The 21,685-nt window shown below is 38.2% G+C and overlaps 1 protein-coding gene across 1 annotated transcript in view; it reads left to right on the top strand.

The window, feature by feature from the left end:
- The window catches only part of LOC138853248 (probable glutamate receptor), a 72,815-nt gene that overhangs the window by 14,470 nt on the left and 36,660 nt on the right, over window positions 1-21,685 (top strand). The window contains exons 6-8 of the mRNA XM_070088967.1: window positions 7,204-7,362; window positions 11,859-11,949; window positions 19,777-20,077. Coding sequence (XP_069945068.1) covers window positions 7,204-7,362; window positions 11,859-11,949; window positions 19,777-20,077 — 551 coding nt within the window. The remainder of the gene's footprint in view (window positions 1-7,203; window positions 7,363-11,858; window positions 11,950-19,776; window positions 20,078-21,685) is intronic.

Genomic DNA, 21,685 nt, shown 5'->3' with positions numbered 1-21,685 from the left:
GAGGAAATTCGGGTGAAATATAAGCAACGATTGGCAGAAAGGTGGACTGGTGCAGGTATGAGTAGTGGGGGGGTTGAAGAGGGTTGGAATAGTTTTAAAAAATGCAGTATTAGAATGTGGGGCAGAAGTTTGTGGTTATAGGAGGGTGGGAGCAGGAGGAAAGAGGAGTGATTGGTGGAATGATGAAGTAAAGGGTGTGATAAAAGAGAAAAAGGTAGCTTATGAGAGGTATTTACAAAGCATAAGTGTTATAAGAAGAGTAGAGTATATGGAGAGTAAAAGAAAGGTGAAGAGAGTGGTGAGAGAGTGCAAAAGGAGAGCGGATGATAGAGTGGGAGAGGCACTGTCAATAAATTTTAATGAAAATAAGGAAAAAATTTGGACCGAGTTAAACAAGTTAAGAAAGCCTAGGGAACAAATGAATTTGTCGGTTAAAAACAGAGTAGGGGAGTTAGTAGATGGGGAGAGGGAGGTTTTGGGTAGATGGCGAGAATATTTTGAGGAACTTTTAAATGTCGACGAAGAAAGGGAGGCGGTAATTTCATGCACTGTCCAGGGAGGTATACCATCTTTTAGGAGTCAAGACGAGCAGGATGTGAGTGTGGGGGAGGTGCGTGAGTCATTACGTAGAATGAAAGGGGGTAAGGCAGCTGGAACTGACGGGATCATGACAGAAATGTTAAAAGTAGGGGAGGATATAGTGTTGGACTGGTTGGTATTTTTGTTTAATAAATGTATGAAAGAGGGGAAGGTACCTAGGGATTGGCAGAGAGCATGTATAGTCCCTTTATATAAAGGGACGGGGGACAAAAGAGATAGTAAAAATTATAGAGGAATAAGTTTACTGAGTATACCAGGAAAAGTGTACGGTAGGTAGTTATTATTGAAAGAATTAGAGGTAAGACTGAATGTAGAATTGTGGATGAGCAAGGAGGTTTTAGAGTGGGTAGGGAATGTGTAGATCAAGTGTTTACATTGAAGCATATATGTGAGCAGTATTTAGATAAAGGTAGGGAAGTTTTTATTGCATTTATGGATTTAGAAAAGGCATATGATAGAGTGGATAGGGGAGCAATGTGGCAGATGTTGCAAGTATGTGGAATAGGTGGTAAGTTACTAAATGCTGTAAAGAGTTTCTGTGAGGATAGTGAGGCTCAGGTTAGGATGTGTAGAAGAGAGGGAGACTACTTCCCGGTAAAAGTAGGTCTTAGACAGGGATGTGTAATGTCACCATGGTTGCTTAATATATTTATAGATGGGGTTGTAAAAGAAGTAAATGCTAGGGTGTTCGGGAGAGGGGTGGGATTAAATTATGGGGAATTAAATACAAAATGGGAAGCGACACAGTTACTTTTTGCTGATGATACTGTGCTTATGGGAGATTCTAAAGAAAAATTGCAGAGGTTAGTGGACGAATTTGGGAGTGTGTGTAAATGTAGAAAGTTGAAAATGAATATAGAAAAGAGTAAGGTGATGAGGGTATCAAATTATATAGATAAAGAAAAATTGGATATCAAATTGGGGAGGATGAGGTTAATCGTAGAATTAATGAAGAAAAAAAGATTAGTGCGTTGAGGTATATATGGAGACAAAAAACGCTATCTATAGAGGCAAAGAAGGGAATGTATGAAAGTATAGTAGTACCAACACTCTTATATGGGTGTGAAGCTTGGGTTGTAAATGCTGCAGCGAGGAGGCGGTTGGAGGCAGTGGAGATGTACTGTCTAAGGGCAATGTGTGGTGTAAATATTATGCAGAAAATTCGGAGTGTGGAAATTAGGAGAAGGTGAGGAGTTAATAAAAGTATTAGTAGAAGGCTGAAGAGGGGTTGTTGAGGTGGTTTGGTCATTTAGAGAGAATGGATCAAAGTAGAATGACATGGAGAGCGTATAAATCTGTAGGGGAAGGAAGGCGGGGTAGGGGTCGTCCTCGAAAAGGTTGGAGGGAGGGGTAAAGGATGTGTTGTGGGTAAGGGGCTTGGACTTCCAGCAAACGTGCGTGAGCGTGTTAGATAGGAGTGAATGGAGACAAGTGGTATTTGGGACCTGACGATCCGTTGGAGTTTGAGCAAGGTAATATTTAGTGAAGGGATTCAGGGAAACCGGTTATTTTATATAACCAGACTTGAGTCCTGGAAATGGGAAGTACAATGCCTCCACTCTAAAGGAGGGGTTTGGGAGATTGAGAGTTTGGAAGGATATATTGTGTATTTCTATACGTATATACTTCTAAACAGGTGTATTCTGGGTACCTCTTCAAAAACAGTGATTATGTGTGAGTGAGGTGAAAGTGTTGAATGATAATGAAAGTATTTTCTTTTTGGGGATTTTCTTTCTTTTTGGGTCACCCTGCCTCGGTGGGAGACGGCCGACTTGTCGAAATATATATATATATATATATATATATATATATATATATATATATATATATATATATATATATATATATATATATATATATATATATATATATATATATGTATATATATATATATATATATATATATATATATATATATATATATATATATATATATATATATATATATATATACATACATATATATATATATATATATATATATATATATATATATATATATATATATATATATATATATATATATATATACATATATATATATATATATATATATATATATATATATATATATATATATATATATATATATATATATATATATATATATATATATATATATATATATATATATATATATATATATGTATATATATATATATATATATATATATATATATATATATATATATATATATATATATATATATATATATATATATATATATATATATATATATATATATATATATATATATATATATTTTATTAACACACTGGCCGATGATTCCCACCAAGGCAGGGTGGCCCGAAAAAGAAAAACTTTCTCCATCATTCACTCCATCACTGTCTTGCCAGAAGGGTGCTTTACACTACAGTTTTTAAACTGCAACATTAACACCCCTCCTTCAGCGTGCAGGCACTGTACTTCCCATCTCCAGGACTCAAGTCCGGCCTGCCGGTTTCCCTGAATCCCTTCATAAATGTTACTTTGCTCACACTCCAACAGCACGTCAAGTATTAAAAACCATTTGTCTCCATTCACTCCTATCAAACACGCTCATGCATGCCCGCTGGAAGTCCAAGCCCCTCGCACACAAAACCTCCTTTACCCCCTCCCTCCAACCTTTCCTAGGCCGACCCCTACCCCGCCTTCCTTCCACTACAGACTGATACACTCTTGAAGTCATTCTGTTTCGCTCCATTCTCTCTACATGTCCGAACCACCTCAACAACCCTTCCTCAGCCCTCTGTACAACAGTTTTGGCAATCCCGCAAATCCTCCTAACTTTCAAACTACTAATTCTCTGCATTATATTCACTCCACTCATTGCCCTGAGACATGACATCTCCACTGCCTCCAGCCTTCTCCTCGCTGCAACATTCATCACCCATGCTTCTCACCCATACAGGAGCGTTAGTAAAACTATACTCTCATACATTCCCCTCTTTGCTTCCAAGGACAAAGTTCTTTGTCTCCACAGACTCCTAAGTGCACCGCTCACCCTTTTCCCCCCATCAATTCTATGATTCACCTCATCTCTCATAGACCCATCCGCTGACACGTCCACTCCCAAATATCTGAATACATTCACCTCCTCCATACTCTCTCCCTCCAATCTGATATCCAGTCTTTCATCACCTAATCCTTTTGTTATCCTCATAACCTTACTCTTTCCTGTATTCACTTCCGATTTTCTTCTTTTACACACCCTACCAAATTCATCCACCAACCTCTGCAACTTCTTTTCAGAATCACCCAAGAGCACAGTGTCATCAGGAAAGAGGAACTGTGACAACTCCCACTTTATGTGTGATTCTTTATCTTTTAACTCCACGCCTCTTGCCAAGACCCTCGCATTTACTTCTCTTACAACCCCATCTATAAATATATTGAACAACCACGGTGACATCACACATCCTTGTCTAACTTGAGCCTCACTATCCTCTACTCTTCACCTAGTAACCTATACATCTGCAACATCTGCCACATTGCCCCCCTATCCACCCTGTCATACGCCTTTTCCAAATCCATAAGTGCCACAAAAACCTCTTTAGCCTTATCTAAATACTGTTCACTTATATATTTCACTGTAAACACCTGGTTCACACACCCCCTACGTTTCCTAAAGCCTCCTTGTTCATCTGCTATCCTATTCTCCGTCTTACTCTTAATTCTTACAATTATAACTCTACCATACACTTTACCAGGTACACTCAACAGACTTATCCCCCTATAATTTTTGCACTCTCTTTTGTCCCCTTTGCCTTTATACAAAGGAACTATGCATGCTCTCTGCCAATCCCTAGGTACCTTACCTTCTTCCATACATTCATTAAATAATAGAATCAACCACTCCAAAACTATATCCCCACCTGCTTTTAATATTTCTATCTTTATCCCATCAATCCCAGCTGCCTTACCCCATTTCATTCTACTCACCGCCTCACGAACTTTTTCCACCCTCACAACTCGCTCTTCTTCACTCCTACAAGATGTTATTTCTCCTTGCCCTATACACGAAATCACAGCTTCCCTATCTTCATCAACATTTAACAATTCCTCAAAATATTCCCTCCATCTTCCCAATACCTCTAACTCTCCATTTAATAACTCTCCTCTCCTATTTTTAACTGACAAATCCATTTGTTCTCTAGGCTTCCTTAACTTGTTAATCTCACTCCAAAACTTTTTCTTATTTTCAACAAAATTTGTTGATAACATCTCACCCACTCTCTCATTTGCTCTATTTTTACATTGCTTCACCACTCTCTTAACCTCTCTCTTTTTCTCCATATACTCTTCCCTCCTTGCATCACTTCTACTTTGTAAAAACTTCTCATATGCTAACTTTTTCTCCCTTACTACTCTCTTTACATCATCATTCCACCAATCGCTCCTCTTCCCTCGTGCACCCACTTTCCTGTAACCACAAACTTCTGCTGAACACTAACACTACATTTTTTAACCTACCCCATACCTCTTCGACCCCATTGCCTATGCTCTCATTAACCCATCTATCCTCCAATAGTTGTTTATATCTTACCCTAACTGCCTCCTCTTTTAGTTTATAAACTTTCACCTCTCTCTTACCTGATGCTTCTATTCCCCTTGTATCCCATCTTCCTTTCCCTCTCGCTGTAGCTACAACTAAAAAGTGATCTGATATATCTGTGGCCCCTCTATAAACATGTACATCCTGAAGTCTACTCAACAGTCTTTTATCTACCAATACATAATCCAACAAACTACTGTCATTTCGCCCTACATCATATCTTGTATACTTATTTATCCTCTTTTCTTAAAATATGTATTACCTATAACTAAACCCCTTTCTATACAAAGTTCAATCAAAGGGCTCCCATTATCATTTACACCTGGCACCCCAAACTTACCTACATCACCCTCTCTATAAGTTTCTCCTACTTTAGCATTCAGGTCCCCTACCACAATTGTTCTCTCACTTGGTTCAAAGGTTCCTATACATTCACTTAATATCTCCCAAAATCTCTCTCTCTCCTCTGCATTCCTCTCTTCTCCAGGTGTATACACGCTTATTATGACCCACTTTTCGCATCCAACCTTTACTTTAATCCACATAATCCTTGAATTTACACATTCATATTCTCTTTTCTCATTCCATAACTAATCCTTCAACATTATTGCTACACCTTCCTTAGCTCTAACTCTCTCAGATACTCCAGATTTAATCCCATTGTTTCCCCCCACCGAAACTCCCCTACCCTTTCAGCTTTGTTTCGCTTAGGGCCAGGACATCCAACTTCTTTTCATTCATAACATCAGCAATCATCTGTTTCTTGTCATCCGCACTACATCCACGCACATTCAAGCATCCCAGTTTTATAAAGTTTTTCTTCTTCTCTTTTTTAGTAAATGTCTACAGGAGAAGGGGTTACTAGCCCATTGCTCCCGGCATTTTAGTCGCCTCATACGACGCGCATGGCTTACGGAGGAAAGATTCTTTTCCACTTCCCCATGGACAATAGAAGAAATAAAGAAGAACAAGAGCTATTTAGAAAAAGGAGAAAAACCTAGATGTATGTATAAATATATGCATGTGCGTGTCTGTGAAGTGTGACCAAAGTGTAAGTAGGAGTAGCAAGATATCCCTGTTATCTAGCGTGTTTATGAGACAGAAAAATACACCAGCAATCCTACCATCATGTAAAACAGTTACAGGTTTCTGTTTCACAGTCATCTGGCAGGACGGAAGTACTTCCCTGGGTGGTTGCTGTCTACTACCTAAATATATATATATATATATATATATATATATATATATATATATATATATATATATATATATATATATATATATATACTAAAATATATTTAGTTGGATTACGCTAAGTAAAATTGCACTTGCTGTAATAATGTTGCTTTGGTACAAAATTATTAATTTTTACATTAACATGAATGGGAAATATGTATATTTAAATGTAGAAGAGAGAATTTTAGAAATGACTTAATTTTGAATAAGTTCTAACCAATTGACTAGTTTTACCTATACGGCACGATATATATATATATATATATATATATATATATATATATATATATATATATATATATATATATATATATATATATATATATATATATATATATATATATATGTATGTATATATATATATATATATATATATATATATATATATATATATATATATATATATATATATATATATATATATATATGTATGTATATATATATATATATATATATATATATATATATATATATATATATATATATATATATATATATATATATATATATATATATATATATATTGGTTGAATATATTACTGTTGATTACATTAAGAAACTAATGCCTTTAATAATATAATTATAACCCATGATAAAATATTTTTCTCATCATGTTGTTATATATTGCATTGTATTATTATTGTTATTACGAATTATATTATTAAATTATTGTATCTTATCATATATTAAATAATTTTATAATATCCGGTAGAGTATATACTGCCTAAGGAGTGTGTTTCACTCGGTATGCATATATTCATTAAACCGCATTAATTTATCAAGCAACCAATACTTTCTTCCATTCTTGTAGGTTCCAACATAGACCGAATTTGCTGGTGGCAATCGATGATTCTAGCTTTGGTAGGTTGATGACGGTAAAAGACCCTGGAAGCTCCACAATTTCCAAAGTTCAGTTTCAAGGGTCACTGGGAAAGCTCATACAATACCTCTCTGAAGCACTCAACTTCACGTAAGTAAATCCCATAGAACTATTAACAATTTATACGGTAGGAAAAATGATGGGAATGACTTAGCTTCCCAGTGTGACACTTTAGGCCACTCAGCCACAGATGCCACAAGAAGCTAGGTAGCCATCTTACAAGTTATGTTACTTCCTAGCCCAAGACACACTAGTAAGCCTCAGACAATATTTCCATTTATTTCATTCTCCTGTATGTTCTGATCACACTAGAGCTTTTATATAATTTTATAGCATTACATCTAGAAGAAGTAAACTAATCAATAACATCTGAGCTCAGAGATAGTATAACCGGATCGTTATGTCTAAAGTCGCTACCATGAGTTACAGGATTAAATTATATCAGTTTATATTGAATAATTTATTTGTAATAGGTTCAGACGCTCCAGGGAAGGTTAGGTAAGGTGTTTGATGATCCCCTGAATTTATAAACATAAGGAACATCTGAAGGAGGTGTTTGGGTTATAGTTTTTTTATCTAAAGAGTGATTTTGATTTTTTTTTTTGGCACAGTGAGGGCGGATAACCACTACGTAAGAAAAACTATCAAAATTTTGGTTTCTGTGTCAACATAGGTGAAGCTGAAAGCGACAAATAACAAGGTAATCAATGAGTTCACGTAATCGTTTTATTGCAAGGTAGGCTTGGCGAGACAAAACCAAGGATTAGGTTGACTAGGATGGTGAATATGCTGAGTTTAGAGCTCTACCAATCAGACCATCAACATCCATAAAGGAAAGCAGCAAAATAAGTGGTACCCATCTACTGAATGATTCTCAAACCACCATGGATAAGTAAATTGAGTGAAGGCAGTAAGGAGAGAAAAGAGTGAATGTTAGAGATCAAAGAAGGGGCCAAACTATTGTTATATGTTTTTTGTTCATTAGTCTTAAAAGAACAACATGAAAGACTTCTTCTAAGCACTGATGCTTCCTTAATTTAGACTTAGGAAAGACTAGATAAGCATCTCTCTGGTTCATGAGGTGATTCTCAGTGGCCCTTTGGACAACTCTCTGGTTATCCATACTACATAACTCACTTGCGTTTACTAAGCTTGGTCAAAAGGTTGCTCACAATTTTTTTTCGCCCGGTGTCTGCGTGGATGGTGTGGACTCCAGCCCCAGGAGCCAATGAAGAAATAAAGGGTTGTTTCTCGGTGAGATCTTAGATAGAAGTAGCGGCTATAAGAGCCAAGTGTAGGATACTCTTAGTGAGACCTTCGATACTGAATAAGTGCCATGTGCAGTGTTATATTTTGTTGACGAAAATTTTCGCCATGAGTGCCGTCTTTAGTTATGAGAAAGCCATTCTTGGCGAAGTGTTTCCTCAATAAAGTATTCTGACACTGAACATATGACTAATTTCACAACTGTTGATATTTTATGCCATCTCTTACCCACCCTGGGAAGCGTTGTCGGCCACATCGACACATACGAGAACTATTAATTTCATTGCTCCCTTCTTATTTAACACCACATCATTTATGGTATACCTTATCTATACACTATGGTATCAGTTATTGAAATGTGTAATTGACTTTGTAATTTAGTATTAAATTATTCAGTTATTATTGTTATTCAAGTGTGCATTTTGGTGATTGAGATGTATTTTTTTTTGGTTTGTTGTGTAAAGGTTTTTGGTAAAGGTTGGTCATTGAGAATCATTGGTTTGAGAGATATGTAAAATATTGGGGGTAATAGTGGGTAGATTGTAGAGTTCGTTGTATGATTAGAGACTTAATCTGTTGGGAGTTGTCTCTGAGAGAGATGTGTGAGTGGGTCAGGGGGAGATATTGAAAATAGAAGATTTTATGTATATTGAAATAAAGGATTTATTGGTATCTCTGTGGATTTATTGGTATTTCAGGGGGAATTTTGTGTGATGTAGTCTTGATTCAAGAAAATGACTGCGACAGTGATATAGAGGAGTTGAAGATCTTGAATCGAGGGAATAGAGTTAAGGTCGTTATGGGTTAGAGGATGGAGTCTTGACCTAGAAGTGTTGGATCATTTTCTACCGTGCTATTGAAATCACCTGTGTATATATTTGTGCTTCTTGTTTAAGTTCATATAATATGTAGCGTATAATATCACTTCTGCGATCTGTAAATTTTTTTAAGTTCGCAAATCTTGAAGAAGTATGTTTACCAGAATTTCTAACTATCTGCAAATACCACCATGTAACACGAAAAGTGGAAGGTCGGTGGAAATAAGTGACTGACTTTTTTGGGTTATCCTGTCATCATACAGGAAGATATGCACTTTATCTGGGATGCTAATTATTAAACTAAATAGAAAATCTTTTAGATTATATGATAAACCAGCAATATTTATTATAAACATATGAGTTTTATGAGACAGGTATGAGGCACTGGGTCACCATTTATGCAAATAAGAATATGAATATTATTCTTTGATAGTTTTGCCATTAACCCACATCAGTATTCGAATATATTAGGAAAATTTGCATATAAATTGAAATGGAAAGTCACTTGCTGTGGCATATATGCAATATATTTTGTGCATAAATTAGATTACAAAATACAGAATGTCACAACAGTCGGGTATGATCGTTCCAGCAATCCAATTACCTCAACCACCAATGTATGTGCCAGCATCCTGTTGGGGCATAATCATCCGTGTACCTTAATCGCCTGTTGACGCCCCATCACTCCGTTGGTAGCTGCTGAATCATTGGTAGCTGCTGAATCATTGGTAGCTGCTGAATCCCTTGTTCACCTTTATGAATGATGAACAAAGGATTCAGTAACATTCAGTGAGGAGTATTAATAGCGCAAACACATTAAATTAATCGTGCGATTCATGCTGAGTAAGGCGGATTTCAGATGTCATTTTAGAAATATTTGAGTGTTAATGGTGTGATTCAGTAACAGTCAGTGTGAAACTGAAGCAGGTAGCGACGTTGTGCTAATAGAATGATTCAGTAACAATGTGTATATTTTTTTTTTGTCAGGGGTGAGAAAAACAGAGCTCTAGTTTGCGACTACGTTAAATAATTCATTGACTGGGACGTTAATCCTGCTTTTAAAAGAAGTCATTTCTCATTTCGAAAGTCACTATAAGAAGATGAATGATGTTTTGGAGAGATTGGGGCGATTAAATGAGCATAAGCAAGTATGGCTCATTTCAAGGAGACGCATAGATGCATTAGTAATGAAATACTCTGGTAGTACTATATGTCAACCCCCTTTCCAGGAGGTTGATATTAATAAGAACATAAAAACATAAGAAAGGAGGAACACTGCAGCAGGCATGTTGGCCCATACTAGGCAGGTCCTTCACAGATCCATCCCACTAATAGAATATTTGCCTTCATAAGAACATAATAAAAAAGGAACACTGCAAAAGGCCTACTGGTCTATGCGAGACAGCTCCGATTCTCCCACCGGCTTAAGCCAATGATCATCCTTAGAAGAACCAGTAACCAGGCCTATATATAAGGAAGGATGTTACTGTATTACATGTACGTGGGATGGTGAATAAATATAACTTTGTTACACTGAATAACGAGTCTAGAATAGACTACAAATATCTGATTCTACCTATACGACTGAGAGTCTGAAACTCTAAGGTCAATAATGATCCGATTTCATTAACTTTCTAGACAATCACTAATGCTAAGTATATAAACAATTGAATTTCTACATTTACAAATCTTGATCCGAGGAAATGGAGATTCATTTTATGGAGGAAATCTTGATACGGGGAAATGGAGTTAGTTCTTTGGGATAAGAAACCAAAACTCAGGAAAAAAAATGAAATAAAAAATTACATCCGAGGAATTAGAGCTCCTCATTAATTATTACTATTAATTATACAGTAATAGACCTTGAAGGGGGATCCTCATAGTGGGAAAGGCTGAAATTTAAAACAAAATCGAAAAAATTAAAAAATTTTTCATCCGAGGATGTGGAGCTCTTCATAGCATGATATTACTCATAACAAGGACACTTCAGCTTCTATCAAGTCACCGATACCTGTCGAAGGTGTGAAGAACACCATAGCTCACGCTACAAGAGCAAGGTAGGTTACGAATTTCTTGTAGTACAGGGGACTGCGCAGTTCTTGAGTCGCAAGGAGTTTGTAATCAACCTATAGTCGGCAGTAAGGGGCGGACTTTTGAGTCCACACAAGTAAGTTTGTCAGCCATCAGTGAATGAAATATGCTGACATAACACCCCCTAGGGGTAATTTATAATCTTACAAATTATAACTCTTTACAGCCCGTTGAGAGATGACTTCGACAGCTTCTCAAGACCTCGTCTGCAGGGGCGGCTGTGCAGGCGATGAGCTGTCTTTCTAAGTTAAGTTTTCCCTATACAAAATGTTTAAGCTTAACTGTTAATCCCATTTCTCAACAACATACAGTATTCCTCATAGCGTGATTTCTTACAGTGAGATCTCACTATACACAACTGTTAATATACCACTCATAGGTTACTGTATACTTTTCTTTGTATCTCAAAAGGTGCTCCTTCGTGCGACCTCCTGACAGAGTCTGGGGTGTTAGACTCAACAACGGTTCATGGACCGGCATGATGGGCATGGTGGTCAGGGAGGTCAGTGGAGTCAGCCATTTTTTCTAGTGAATATATATATATATATATATATATATATATATATATATATATATATATATATATATATATATATATTACATATATATAACATATATATATATATATATATATATGTAATATATAGGGAAGTTCCACCTCTAGAACTGTCCTGGGGACCCTCATCCTCAGAGAAAAGAATAAACTTGCTTCAGGGAAAACTCAAGGTTCTCCCTGAAGCTGTTTGAGAATTTTCTCCTACCACCCCCTATATTTTCTATATATTTTATTTAAAGACAAAATACATTGACAAAACATTCACAAAATTACGATAGAAAGTAAAACAACATAGATAACTCAGAGCTACATCTCGAATACTTCGTCCAGCTCCCCTGCGGTGGGCCGCGTGCCCAGAATGCTGTAGGCATTTCCTCTCTGGATCGCAACACTGAGTCTCTGATAGAGGAAGCTGGTTGCCCTGTGGTCCTTGGTTTCTATGATGAGCTTTTCACCCAGCTCTATTAGGAACTTTAGAGCACACTTGCCCCATGCTCCAAAGGTCTTCGACCCTATTGGGATGAAGTTATATATATATATATATATATATATATATATATATATATATATATATATATATATATATATATATATATATATATATATATATATATATATATATGTATATATATATATATATATATATATATATATATATATATATATATATATATATATATATATATATATATATATATATATATTATTACATAATATGGTACAGAAGATTTAAGAGATACATTATTGATATAAAGGTGGTATATACGGTACATGTTGTTACGTGTGTATCACCGATTATAAGGCGAAAATCTCATCCAGCTCCTCAGAGCTGGGGCGTGTGCCCAAAATACAGCAGGCATTACCCCTTTGAACAGCCGCACTGAGCCGCTGGAACAGAAAACTAGCTGCCCTGGGATCCCTAGTTACCCTGATGAGTCTTTTTCCCAGCTCCTTAAGGAATTTAGATGCACTCTTTCCCCATGAGCCAAGGGTCTCTGAGCCTATAGGAACAAACATATAATGATGGGAAAGTTCTCCATATTTTCTAGACTTTTGGGACTCCCTGAAGCTGGCAGCTGCCCCTCCTTCCTCCCTGGTGTATTGGAGATAGGTATCAGCCAAGGTAGATGCACATGTATAGTCCCACACCACCTCCTTCCCATCTGTCCAGGCTTGAAGGGTGATACCATCTGGACGCTTCTGGCTGCCATCAGATCTGCATAGTTGGGGTGGCTCCCTTACTGCTGGGCATCCAGCTGTTGTGAGGCTCCTCTTGATAGTGTTATTAACCTCCTCATGTCTTGCAATCTTTCCCTCGGATTTACGGCACACAAGACCATGGTACCCGAATCGGTCTGCTGCTTCACTGCCACAAATATACCTGTGTTCGGCGAGAATAGGGGCGGCAAGTCGAAGGGCAACACCGATGTGGATGGTCTGTGGGTCGAGACGTGTGCCAAGGCTGGAGTTGGGAACAGCCAACAGAAAGTCCCCAGCATGAGGGGCTCTCACTGCCAGGAGGCGGGCTCTATCCTTCCCTGACACACTCTGAAGCATTGTTGAGGCAATATTTTCCACTATTGGACCATCCCAGTGCGATTGTTTGTAGTTGTTGGGGGGAGCAGGTCTGGCTCCAGAGCCCGTTAGATTATCCCAGATCATTGCTCCGTCAATGAATTTTTGGTCCTGGACTCCTATCTTGTCCCTAAGATGTTCAGGGAGAATCGCTGCTACAAGCTCTCTGGATGCTATACACGAGGACAGAAAAGCAGGTAACGCAATCTGTGATGACTTGCGGACACCAATGCCTCCTAGTCTGACTGGAAGTGTAGCTTGGTTCCACTGCCCGTCTTCTAGAGTAAGGTTAAGTACTTTCGTAAAAATCTGCCTCAGAATACTGCCATATTCGTGCAGAATAGGGTTATCATATGAAGGTGCACATCTTAGGAAATATGTCAACCTGGGCAGACTCAAGCACTTTGTGAGAAGGTACAAGGCATCGTGGGTGTCCAGATTGCCTATTCGTTGTTCCATTCTCCTTAACTCTTCCAATTTCTTCCTGAGAATTGTGTCAATGGCATTGCTTCCCAGAGGTGCTCCTAGCAAGACACTATTTGTGTGGGCAATGACTGCTGCTCCTGGTAGTTTTGATCTCACTGCATTTATCACTTGTTGACTGACTGAGATGATTTCACATTTGGATGGATTCAGGATGAGACCCATTTCCTGTCCCCGTGTCATTACCTATGTAAGGTCATGTAGGAGGGACTCTTTTGTACCTGCTAGTGTGCCATCATCTAGGAACCAGATGTTTAGCTCGCTGGTCAGTCTGACTGTGATTTCCCTAACTGCTATACAGAAGAGAAATGGTGCAAGAGGATCTCCTTGTTGGACACCCTCCGATGATGTAATTTCATGCTCTCCAAAGAGAAGCATTGATTCCTTGCTATACCCGGCCGAAACAAAAGGGAAGAGACCAGGGAATTGTTCTTGTACTGCTATATATATATGCAAGGAATTCGCGAGAGCATGCGAAATATACACAAACACTGATCTCTGGCTGAAGGAGACTCGAACCTACGAACCTTAGGACAAAGTACGCAGCGCTTTACGAATCTACGCACACTGGACAATACCTTGGCGTGTAGCATGCGCTACACATTTGATCCAAGGCAGCCAGCTTTCAGGGAGAAGGCTTACAGCTTTTCATCTCATCCCCTGCATGCATCAGCCTTACTAGAGATTTGAACAATGCAAGGAATTCTCGAGAGCATGCGAAATATACACAAACACTGATCTCTGGCTGAAGGAGACTCGAACCTACGAACCTTAGGACAAAGTACGCAGCGCTTTACCAATCTACCCACACTGGACAATACCTTGGCGTGTAGCATGCGCTACACATTTGATCCAAGGCAGCCAGCTTTCAGGGAGAAGGCTTACAGCTTTTCATCTCATCCCCTGCATGCATCAGCCTTACTAGAGATTTGAGCAATGCAAGGAATTCGCGAGAGCATGCGAAATATACACAAACACTGATCTCTGGCTGAAGGAGACTCGAAACTACGAACCTTAGGACAAAGTACGCAGTGCTCTCGCGAATTCCTTGCATTGTTCAAATCTCTAGTAAGGCTGATGCATGCAGGGGATGAGATGAAAAGCTGTAAGCCTTCTCCCTGAAACCTGGCTGCCTTGGATCAAACGTGTAGCGCATGCTACACGCCAAGGTATTGTCCAGTGTGGGTAGATTCGTAAAGCGCTGCGTACTTTGTCCTAAGGTTCGTAGGTTCGAGTCTCCTTCAGCCAGAGATCAGAGTTTGTATATATATATATATATATATATATATATATATATATATATATATATATATATATATATCTATATATATATATATATATATATATAAAACCACGAACGAGTGGTATTTAATCAGCAACAACACTGCGACTAGCCGAGGATTCGAACCCACATCGTTCAGCCCGCTCTTTGCCAATCCGTAGGTACTTTACTCACTTTCATAAATTTATTAAATAAAAGTTGAAGATTGAGACACTTGAAATTAAATAAAAGTACCAATCACTCTAAAACTATATATTTATATATATATATATATATATATATATATATATATATATATATATATATATATATATATATATATATATATATATATATATATATATATATATATATATATATATATATATATATATATATATATATATATATATATATATATATATATATATATATATATATATTATTTTTTTTTTTATTATTTTTTTATTATCACACTGGCCGATTCCCACCAAGGCAGGGTGGCCCGAAAAAGAAAAACTTTCACCATCATTCACTCCATCACTGTCTTGCCAGAAGGGTGCTTTACACTACAGTTTTTAAACTGCAACATTAACACCCCTCCTTCAGAGTGCAGGCACTGTACTTCCCATCTCCAGGACTCAAGTCCGGCCTGCCGGTTTCCCTGAATCCCTTCATAAATGTTACTTTGCTCACACTCCAACAGCACGTCAAGTATTAAAAACCATTTGTCTCCATTCACTCCTATCAAACACGCTCACGCACGCCTGCTGGAAGTCCAAGCCCCTCGCACACAAAACCTCCTTTACCCCCTCCCTCCAACCTTTCCTAGGCCGACCCCTACCCCGCCTTCCTTCCACTACAGACTGATACACTCTTGAAGTCATTCTGTTTCGCTCCATTCTCTCTACATGTCCGAACCACCTCAACAACCCTTCCTCAGCCCTCTGGACAACAGTTTTGGTAATCCCGCACCTCCTCCTAACTTCCAAACTAAGAATTCTCTGCATTATATTCACACCACACATTGCCCTCAGACATGACATCTCCACTGCCTCCAGCCTTCTCCTCGCTGCAACATTCATCACCCATGCTTCACACCCATATAAGAGCGTTGGTAAAACTATACTCTCATACATTCCCCTCTTTGCCTCCAAGGCCAAAGTTCTTTGTCTCCACAGACTCCTAAGTGCACCACTCACTCTTTTTCCCTCATCAATTCTATGATTCACCTCATCTTTCATAGACCCATCCGCTGACACGTCCACTCCCAAATATCTGAATACATTCACCTCCTCCATACTCTCTCCCTCCAATCTGATATTCAATCTTTCATCACCTAATCTTTTTGTTATCCTCATAACCTTACTCTTTCCTGTATTCACCTTTAATTTTCTTCTTTTGCACACCCTACCAAATTCATCCACCAATCTCTGCAACTTCTCTTCAGAATCTCCCAAGAGCACAGTGTCATCAGCAAAGAGCAGCTGTGACAACTCCCACTTTGTGTGTGATTCTTTATCTTTTAACTCCACGCCTCTTGTCAAGACCCTCGCATTTACTTCTCTTACAACCCCATCTATAAATATATTAAACAACCACGGTGACATCACACATCCTTATCTAAGGCCTACTTTTACTGGGAAATAATTTCCCTCTTTCCTACATACTCTAACTTGAGCCTCACTATCCTCGTAAAAACTCTTCACTGCTTTCAGTAACCTACCTCCTACACCATACACTTGCAACATCTGCCACATTGCCCCCCTATCCACCCTATCATACGCCTTTTCCAAATCCATAAATGCCACAAAGACCTCTTTAGCCTTATCTAAATACTGTTCACTTATATGTTTCACTGTAAACACCTGATCCACACACCCCCTACCTTTCCTAAAGCCTCCTTGTTCATCTGCTATCCTATTCTCCGTCTTACTCTTAATTCTTTCAATAATAACTCTACCATACACTTTACCAGGTATACTCAGCAGACTTATCCCCCTATAATTTTTGCACTCTCTTTTATCCCCTTTGCCTTTATACAAAGGAACTATGCATGCTCTCTGCCAATCCCTAGGTACCTTACCCTCTTCCATACATTTATTAAATAATTGCACCAACCACTCCAAAACTATATCCCCACCTGCTTTTAACATTTCTATCTTTATCCCATCAATCCCGGCTGCCTTACCCCCTTTCATTCTACCTACTGCCTCACGAACTTCCCCCACACTCACAACTGGCTCTTCCTCACTCCTACAAGATGTTATTCCTCCTTGCCCTATACACGAAATCACAGCTTCCCTATCTTCATCAACATTTAACAATTCCTCAAAATATTCCCTCCATCTTCCCAATACATCTAACTCTCCATTTAATAACTCTCCTCTCCTATTTTTAACTGACAAATCCATTTGTTCTCTAGGCTTTCTTAACTTGTTAATCTCACTCCAAAACTTTTTCTTATTTTCAACAAAATTTGTTGATAACATCTCACCCACTCTCTCATTTGCTCTCTTTTTACATTGCTTCACCACTCTCTTAACCTCTCTCTTTTTCTCCATATACTCTTCCCTCCTTGCATCACTTCTACTTTGTAAAAACTTCTCATATGCTAACTTTTTCTCCCTTACTACTCTCTTTACATTATCATTCCACCAATCGCTCCTCTTCCCTCCCGCACCCACTTTCCTGTAACCACAAACTTCTGCTGAACACTCTAACACTACATTTTTAAACCTACCCCATACCTCTTCGACCCCATTGCCTATACTCTCATTAGCCTATCTATCCTCCAATAGCTGTTTATATCTTACCCTAACTGCCTCCTCTTTTAGTTTATAAACCTTCACCTCTCTCTTCCCTGATGCTTCTATTCTCCTTGTATCCCATCTACCTTTTACTCTCAGTGTAGCTACAACTAGAAAGTGATCTGATATATCTGTGGCCCCTCTATAAACATGTACATCCTGAAGTCTACTCAACAGTCTTTTATCTACCAATACATAATCCAACAAACTACTGTCATTTCGCCCTACATCATATCTTGTATACTTATTTATCCTCTTTTTCTTAAAATATGTATTACCTATAACTAAACCCCTTTCTATACAAAGTTCAATCAAAGGGCTCCCATTATCATTTACACCTGGCACCCCAAACTTACCTACCACACCCTCTCTAAAAGTTTCTCCTACTTTAGCATTCAGGTCCCCTACCACAATTACTCTCTCACTTGGTTCAAAGACTCCTATACATTCACTTAACATCTCCCAAAATCTCTCTCTCTCCTCTACATTCCTCTCTTCTCCAGGTGCATACACTTTTATTATGACCCACTTTTCGCATCCAACCTTTACTTTAATCCACATAATCCTTGAATTTACACATTCATATTCTCTTTTCTCCTTCCATAACTGATCATTTAACATTACTGCTACCCCTTCCTTTGCTCTAACTCTCTCAGATACTCCAGATTTAATCCCATTTATTTCCCCCCACTGAAACTCTCCTACCCCCTTCAGCTTTGTTTCGCTTAGGGCCAGGACATCCAACTTCTTTTCATTCATAACATCAGCAATCATCTGTTTCTTGTCATCCGCACTACATCCACGCACATTTAAGCATCCCAGTTTTATAAAGTTTTTCTTCTTCTCTTTTTTAGTAAGTGTCTACAGGAGAAGGGGTTACTAGCTCATTGCTCCCGGCATTTTAGTCGCCTCATGCGACACGCATGGCTTACGGAGGAAAGATTCTTTTCCACTTCCCCATGGACAATAGAAGAAATAAAGAAGAACAAGAGCTATTTAGAAAAAGGAGGAAAACCTAGATGTATGTATATATATATGCATGTGCGTGTCTGTGAAGTGTGACCAAAGTGTAAGTAGGAGTAGCAAGATATCCCTGTTATCTAGCGTGTTTATGAGACAGAAAAAGAAACCAGCAATCCTACCATCATGCAAAACAGTTACAGGTTTCTGTTTCACAGTCATCTGGCAGGACGGTAGTACTTCCCTGGGTGGTTGCTGTCTACCAACCTACTACTTATACCAACCTACTACCTATATATATATATATATATATATATATATATATATATATATATATATATATATATATATATATATATATATATATATATATATATATATATATATATATTCATTCCCCCCTCTACTTGGTCTGGATGATTAAAATATCCCAAGTATGCAGCCTACAGACTCGCTTACTATAAATATTCATTGGCTGTTTGTTACACTGCCGAAATAAAAGCTATTGTTTTCAATATTCTCAAATATTAATTAGTTTGTGTCAGATAAGTTGCGAAATTTTAAAACCTATTTAAGTTTTATATGATCTTTATGATGGTTGCTGCTATGCATGCGGTAAAAATATCTTTGTAATACATAAACAACTTTGAGTAGTTTCATAACACTTCGTCGGATCTTCTACAGGAAGTAAGTATCGGTGCTGGACCTTTCATTATTGATAGATGGCGAGCCGAGGCGGTGGACTTCACTGTACCAATGGTGATAGATTACTGGAAGATCTTGGGTGCTCGAGGTTTTGCAGAGGTGGACCCCTGGGGCTTCCTGTTCCCCCTGGCACCACTGGTGTGGGCGACCATCCTGGGGATGCTGGTGATGCTTGCTGCTGCAGTGTTCCTCATGTATTCCTGCGGCTCTCTAAAGAGTAATGACCACAACTACTGGTTACACATCACCTTCGGCTACGTTCGAATATTGTTACAACAAGGTAATGTTTTTTTTCTCTTGACTTGTCTTCTACATTGTTCCTAATCTTCTCACCAGACCTGCCTTCTACCTCCTCCTCGCCTTCTCAACTGTCTTGTCTTGTTCCATTTTCCTCACCTCTTGTCTCTATTTTTTCTCGTGACATAATAATAAGACAATATGGAAAAAGAAAAGCATCTAAGGTTTGCTTTCCAAATTGTGCGTTATTTTTCAGCTGTTCCTGCCAAGATATTTTTTTTCTGTATTTTTTTTCAGGCATGTGTAGGTTTGCTTTGTTGAAATTGCAGAATTTCTGTCGCATGAAGATGATAGATACGTTATTGCTCTTTGGTAAAGACCTTATGGCAGTGAAAGAACCTCTCACTTGTGTGGAAATTATTCCTGGATCCACATCTTATCTTTCACCGCGTATCCAGAACGAATTCATCCACATGATGGCATCCACTGTTTGCCAGAGTTTACTGAGAAGCATTTGTAAAGTCAAATACTATGTTCTTATGCTAGACTCGACTCTTGATCAGATGTCAGAAGTACTGAGGTACGTGGAAGTTGATTTTAAGAGGAAAATAGTCCGTGTTTGAGAGTCGTTCCTTGATTTTATCCAGATAACGAGAAGGATGCTAAGAGCCTGGTTGAAGACATCTTGAAAGAGCTAGAGAAGGACGAAATGGAGATACAAAACTGCCGGCCACAGTGTTATGAAAACGCTGCTGTGATGGCTGGTCACAGAAGTGGTGTTCATTAAAAAATAAATGAGAAAAACAACCTGGCAGTGTTTGTGAATTGCGACATTCACTCACTGAACTTGGTGGGTGTTCATGCAGCCAAGCAGGATACAGTGATGGTCACGTTTTTGTGACCCATCTAAGCTCTATATGTTCTTCTCTCGTTCAACACAGCGCTGGTAAAAACGTCGTGCCTGTGGTTGTTAAGTCGGAATCCGAAACCAGGTGGAGTGCAAAGGCAGAAGCAGTGCAGCCCATCAACAATACCTTGAGGAGATACTTCAAGTTCTCCAGAACATGACAGACAATGAAAACGAGACCAGTGAAACAAGAAGTGACACAAGGCAGCTGTATAGCCACATGCTGAGTTATGATTTTCTGACTTTGCTTGGATTTTGGAACAAAGTACTCATTCGTATTGAACATATTCAAAAGAGGCTGCAGGATCCTAGCATGAATTTCCACGTTGCTGCCCTGAATTTGAAAGCCTCCGAGATCATTTTGATGATGAAAGAGAAGCGTTGGTCAGTGTGTCACTCGAAGAAGGACTCAGTCTCTGTCAAGAATTGAATATTGAAGTTGAAAGATGTCAAAGACGAAAGACACGAATGGCTGACGAGAGCTCGAGAAACCCTGGGTTAATAGCCAAAAATAGAAAGGAAAGAATTATGAAAGGAACACGACCATTTTCACAGAGAAATCGATGAAAAATTCGCTCGTTTGTACGACAGTGATACAAAGTTTGGGCTCCTCGATATTGAGGACTGTGTTACGGAGCCGACAGTAACGACCTAAAGAAGTGCGAAAACTTAGGCTAACTGTACATTTGTGATGTTGATGCACAGTAGCTATATGAAGAAGTTTAGGATTGCAGAATGTTGCTA

This window comes from Cherax quadricarinatus, chromosome 26, assembly GCF_038502225.1.
Source record: "Cherax quadricarinatus isolate ZL_2023a chromosome 26, ASM3850222v1, whole genome shotgun sequence".
In the NCBI taxonomy this organism is placed as follows: Eukaryota; Metazoa; Arthropoda; class Malacostraca; order Decapoda; family Parastacidae; genus Cherax; species Cherax quadricarinatus.
The sequence above is the reverse complement of the archived record's forward strand: the minus strand, read 5'-3'. Positions and strand labels throughout refer to the sequence as shown.